Here is a 6,539-nt window from a genome sequence, read left to right on the forward strand (position 1 = left end):
TCCTCACATTATTGGACATTTTGCATTTCATATACAATGATCATAATAAATTCTGACCAGCTTTTGTTGCTCCATAGTTTCATCATGTGTGTCGTACGTTATAGTCTAATTATGTTAAATTAAGGTGCTAAGGCTCTTTGAAGTGACTTAGTATGTATAGGATATGATGTCTTGCAGCAGTTGAAACCAGTTCTAATGTAAACTCACTGATCTTTAAGTGGTTTCAATGGCTCTTCAATACCTGAATAGAAAATGTCTCCGGCCTTCAGTTTAAATGAAATCTCCCCAAACAGACTTCCAAGAGACTACCAAGAGCTTGGTGCTTCTGCCCGCAGTGGAACGCATGCCTGGAATAGCTTGGTGCTTCTGCCCCGCAGTGGAACCAAGCAGGAAGTTCGGCATTCAATGCCGGACTTCCTGTCAGTGGAACGCACATGCGCGTTCCACTGCGGGCAGAAGCGCCAAGCTATGGCAGGTATTGAAGATAAATTGATGCAGGGAATCGATTGTTGCTGGTAGGGGAGCTGGATTAGAGCCGCGATTCGTCTGGCACAGAGGCAGGTATTGGGCGGCTGCGCCCCCTTGGGCTTGCGCCCGGGGCGGTCGTACAGCCCGCACCGCCGTCGTTACGGCTCTGAGTGCAGCAATATTGTTTCAGCAAAGAAAAAAAAAAAAAAAAAAGGTTCCACTGTAGTGAAATGTGAAAGTAATCAGACATTTCAAACATATGTGACATATACTGGCTAAAATATCCAGTTGTTAGAAAACCTTTAAATGGGGACTACCCTTACTGACAACTATTTCAACCACTTAAGTCCTGCAGTTCAGGAAATATGTCAGAGATAAGCGGATAGGAAAAAGCATTGGAAATCTACAAAAAACATTGTGCTTTTAAGCGTGGAAAATATAAGCAGAAAAAAAAATAAATTATGATTATTAAGGTTGCATGCAAATATTAATTTTACCAGCTACCAATGATTTTCTGACAGTTAATAACAAATGACAAACTGTCAAATCTATCAGGTAATTTATGACATCATTAGGAACTTTCAAACTATGTTTAAAAGTCGTGGATGTCACATTATATCTCTTAGTTGTATTTTTACAGACATGCCACTTCTATCATACATCCATTCACTTTCATGGAAAAAGTGTGACAATTACTCAGAGCCTGGCGCTGCCATTATGCAAACATACACTGTTGCCTAGGGTGCCAATGGTTATGGGGTGCCTAAAACACTGAATGAGTGACATAACCTCATCCAGTGATATTAATGCCCTGGGACGTTCCTCTACAGAACGCCGGTCACTGACATGAAGCCAGCAGCTTATTACATGTGAAGTGGTCGGCTACTGCTTTCTCTATCTTAATGTTATGCTGGTCGCAATTGGCTGTGACGTCACACCAAGCACCACACTCCGTATCTGAACAGCCAAGGATGCAGCACCCAACCACCTTCCTTGGTGGTTGGTGGTGCTTCCAGGAGGGGAGAGAGGAGGGCAACATCTATGGTGCTCCTATTGGCTTTCACTGACCCTGCAAATAACACTACAGTTTGTGTTAAGGTGGTAAACGTTACCAAAATATCCTATTCCATGTGTGCATACACCCAACATTAGCATATCACTACTTATCGTCTTACTATGAAAAAACAAATACAAATTTATGTTTGTCAGAGCTGATGCAGGAGTATTAGGTGCCGTTCAAAAGAACACTCCCATGCTGCTAGCCGATACGTTCCAAGGGATGCTGTACTGGACTCATATCGCACATCCTATTATTTTCTTGTATTCTCTTCCTGGTTTGAGGTCAAATATATGTTCAAAAACTAATTTCTTCGTCTATACATGACATTTATAGCTTTTTGGGGTTGTGATATAAGCCCCCTAATAAAATAAATAACATTTTTTTTTTTTTTGTAAAAACCCCCAAAACAAATGCAGAAAACGGTAATTGTATTTTATTTAGTGTGCAAAGTTCCTCAAAGAAAGTACTTTGGTTCACCATCGGCAAGACTGAAGGCTCACGTTAGAATGCACATTAGTTAAGGTTATATATTTCTTTTAAGTCCTGTCTTCTATTACTTTTTACACACCCAGGGGTAAATGCATCAAGCTGCGGGTTTGAAAGAGTGGAAATGTTGCCTATAGGAACCAATCAGATTCTAGTCATCATTTATTTAGTACATGCTACAAAATTACCAATAGAATGTGATTGGTTGTTATAGGCAACATCTCCACTTTTGCAAACCCGCCAGCTTGATAACTTTACCCCCAGAATGAAAACTAACAAACAACTCCTCTTTTTGCATATATAGGAGGTTGTTGTGTGTCCTGCCAATGTCTTTAGATGGACCATCCACTTATCCTAACCTTCATCAGATTTTCTGGAGCTAGTGATACCCCATTCATACTGCACCAAAAACCCGGGTTTTTGCAGAGGCACGCTGAAAACCCGGGTCTTGTGCAGTATGAATAGTCCAACCACAAAATCCCGGGTCTAAAATCCCGGGACTTAGACCCGGGATTTTGCGAGGGGTAATTCCGGGTTGGACCCCGCTCGCCTGCAGTATGAATGGTGCAACCCGTGTAATTCCAGGGTCTCACCATTCATACTGTAAAATAAAAATAAAAATGGGGAAGTAAAAAAAAAAAAAAAAAATGTTTTAATTAAAAAAAAAAATACATAACAAATGTTTACTTAACTTATTTTCAGCCAGCGGTGTCTCCGGTGCGTTGCCGGCTGTCAGGGGGACCTCTGGGTACTAAAATGAAGTCATTTCTAATGGACTAGAAATGACGTCATTTTAGTACCCAGAGGTCCCCCTGACAGCCGGCAACGCACCGGAGACACCGCTGGCTGAAAATAAGTTAAGTAAACATTTGTTATGTATTTTTTTTTTTAATTAAAACATTTTTTTTACACTTATTTTTTTTTCTAAAACCCGGGTCGGGCAGGTGCAGTATGAACCCGCCCGACCCGGGAATCTTCTTATCTATACTGCCCTGTGCTCCGGCAATATCCCGGGTTAACAACCCGGGATATTGCCGGGGCGGCAGTATTAAAGTGGTATAATTAGCCTGATTCAGGAACTGATACCCACTTATGGAGTAACAGGTGCTCCTCACTTTTCTTCTCTCCTCCTGCTTTATGACTGGTTGGGTAGGTTTTCAATGTTCACTTAACACCAACTGCCATTTTTTGGTCTAACGTTTCTATACTATACTAAATAATCCAGTTGGTAGGGTCCTCCATACTCAGTTTCCTCATTAGTCTACACCTAGCTCTCATACATGCCAAGCTTATCCAAACTCTGAGTGGTCTTTCCTTAAAAGCCATATATGCATCAAGACAGTAACTTTTTCACAAAGTAATGGAACTTTCTCCTGCTCTTCTGGTTCCTTTCAACACTCTCCCTTTGTACATCTTTCAACACACCATGCAGAATGCTCACATCTCTCATCACGCTCCTGCGCTCACACTTCTCCTCCCTCCTGGGCATCACATACACACTTGTGCCACTAGGGGGAATTACATAACGTATATATTGTTTCTTCTAAAATGCTTCTCTATCCAATCTTAGTGGCCTATTTATCGACCACATTTTCATTAATATCTCCAGAAAACTGCTGTTTGGGATGCATATTTAAGTATTTTAATTTATGTCTAGGCATTGAAGGGCAGGACTATTCGGGAATGTGACTGATGGAGAGCAGGGAGAGCATAGTGGTAGAAGGATGTTTGGATCCCTCACCACAACATACCTTCTCTCCCCTCCGGTCAAGGTGGCCACATTGTGATAGTGACCATAGAGGACTGAGGAGACAGGTCTTCGTAGGAACAGCAGTTTATTGTGACTGCTGTTCCTAGTTACGAATTTTAATAAATAATCACGATATTTCAATCCTTATCTTTGCGCTAAGGATTGAAAATTAATTGTGTTTAAAATGCGGTTGATAATAAATATGCCCCTATGTCTTAAGCAGGTTATGGAGATAATGAGACACTGAACATCAGGTCTGCCATTATTTCATGTGACGCATTCCTACTTTTTGATGCTTTTATTAATTGTAGAACTCCATCCAATAAATCGGTTTTCCTGTATAAAGTGTACCTTAAGCGTGTAAGGGCATCCCAATGAAAACCTAGGCTAACATGACTAAACACCATTTTCTGATGATGTGTAAAACATTAGGGAGTATATTTACTAAACTGCGGGTTTGAAAAAGTGGATATTGTTGCCTATAGCAACCAATCTGATTCTAGTTAGCATTTATTTAGTACATTCTACAAACTGACAGCTAGAATCCGATTGGTTGCCTTATAGGCAACATCTCCACTTTATCAAACCGCAGTTTAGCAAATATACCCCTAGGTTTTCGTGGTAGAGGAAAGAGACTCTATGACCACTCACTAAACCATGAAAGCCCTCCAAAATGTAAAAGCATCACCTCCGAAGGTCATGTAGCTATCTATTCCCACAACATGAATTCTCTTTCTTTCATCATCAGCTATTTATATAGCGCCACTAATTCCGCAGCGCTGTACAGAGAACTCACTCACATCAGTCCCTGCCCCATTGGAGCTTACAGTCTAAATTTCCTAACACACACACACACACAAAGACTAAGGTCAATTTAATAGCAGCCAATTAACCTACTAGTATGTTTTTGAAGTGTTGGAGGAAACCGGAGCACCCGGAGAAGACCCACCATCCAAGCAGGATAATAGGCACAATACTGCACCAGTTTCAGCAAGGAACCCCCTACCAATACAATGAGCGAAACTGTGCATGCCCGCTACCAATACCATCTTAAATCCTTATGCTTGCCTATATAAATGGGTGCAATACTGCAAACATAGGGACAAGACATTGCAAAGAATGTATGCTTTGTTCCTTTCTGGCCTTTTTTACGAGCTGGCTAGATCTTAGGAAAAAGGAAGAATAATTATTTTTTTGTATAGGACATAAACCCATGATTACAACTGTATACCGGAATCAGCCCTGCAACACATTGAAGGGTAATGTAGGATATAGATACCAGTAATTATTTTTGTTAGGTTGAACTTAGCCATTTTTGGCCTGTTCATTTTTACACCTGGCTAGATGGGCCATAAACAAGGACGGGAAAAAATAAACAAAGTCCTACAAGAAAAAACCCATACCAAACACTCATTCATGGCATTGTCATAGATTACATATAAACACAGCATTTTTTTTCAGCAAGACTGTAGTTTGTTTTCTGAAGCTGTGAAACACTACCTTAATCACAATGTGGCGTTACAAATTTTTAAGTCTAAAATATAAGGTTATTAGATGTAAACTGCTGCATGAAAGGCAGAAACATTCCTACAACTTCCTGTAAGATCACTTGCTGTGTTTTCTAAACATTGCCTTGTTTATGCAGCTTTTTACTGGTAGTGTGGTACACATGTATGTTGATCTGCAGTGAAAACAATTTAAAGAATAGCTTTGTTTAAAAAATTAAATAAAGTGTCTGTTAATATAGAGGATAGAAAGAGATGCTATAGGGTATTAAATTATATTATTCCTGGGCACATTTTCACATTAATTTGGTGCAGAAAGTGTTGATAAACACATTTAAAAACACAAGAAAAGCATAAAATAAATAAAACAACAACAAAACAAACATTATTTTTGATGTATATAGGTTAGCACATTAAAAATAGAACATACTGCATTCTAAAATCAGTATTAAGATTTTAGAACACAATAGTGTAAAATATTAAGTTGATGCATGCAATGTACCGTTTAGGGTGTTAAATAAGCAATGAAAAGTACCTGTAATCATGAAGTTTAGAGCCCATTATCCCCACACCACAGACAGAAGGGTATATTGATCAATGTGATTAAATTTAGGTCTCTAAACCTCATGATTACAACAGTGCTTCTATATAAACAATAATACACAAACAAATAGCACAAAGACTTATTAATATTACTAATAATGCACCGATTTAGTGATAAAGAGAAACTACCTGATAAAGGATTCTTATTACTATACCTTAAGTTTCTTTACAGACTTGGTGCTATCTTGCTCTTGGCTCCACACCGTCACTCCCCCCTTGTTGTATTGGCACTGCCAGCCTTCAGCACTCTCACACTGCTCCCGGAACGAACTAAAATCTGCATCATCTGGAATATGCACCCCATCATTCCTTATTCCAATACACTTCAACAGCAACTGTAGTCCAAATAGTAGATTAATTACTGCCTTTCTTACATGTATATCTGATCGTCACCGGATACTGCAGTTTAGCACAATAAGACTGTGTTGTCTTAAGCTTTGCAGAAGATGCTTCTATTTTTGCCCATGACCACTGTTTTCCTCGAGTGGTTTTGTTGGGTTAAGTGTGTTCAGTCTTTGCTTGTTTCTTTGCTCCGTTGTATGATGAATTTCCTAGGTTAGTCTTAGTCTCCTTGTGTGTTTATTCAAGGGCTCAGCGATCCCAGGAAAGAACTGCACTTCTCCAGCCTTGCATTCAAATAAAGTCTGCAGACTCGTCTCTAGTTTCC

The 6,539-nt window shown here is 39.6% G+C and overlaps 1 protein-coding gene across 1 annotated transcript in view; it reads right to left on the reverse strand.

Annotated features, from left to right (window-relative positions):
* The window catches only part of LOC142150834 (START domain-containing protein 10-like), a gene marked incomplete at its 5' end in the record, with an annotated part of 54,514 nt that extends 48,256 nt beyond the window's left edge, over nt 1–6,258 (reverse strand). The window contains one exon of the mRNA XM_075206016.1: nt 6,028–6,258. Within this exon, the coding sequence (XP_075062117.1) occupies nt 6,028–6,258 (231 nt within the window). The remainder of the gene's footprint in view (nt 1–6,027) is intronic.
* Nucleotides 6,259–6,539: the final 281 nt, after the last annotated feature.

Source organism: Mixophyes fleayi, chromosome 4 (genome assembly GCF_038048845.1).
Source record: "Mixophyes fleayi isolate aMixFle1 chromosome 4, aMixFle1.hap1, whole genome shotgun sequence".
NCBI lineage: Eukaryota > Metazoa > Chordata > Amphibia > Anura > Limnodynastidae > Mixophyes > Mixophyes fleayi.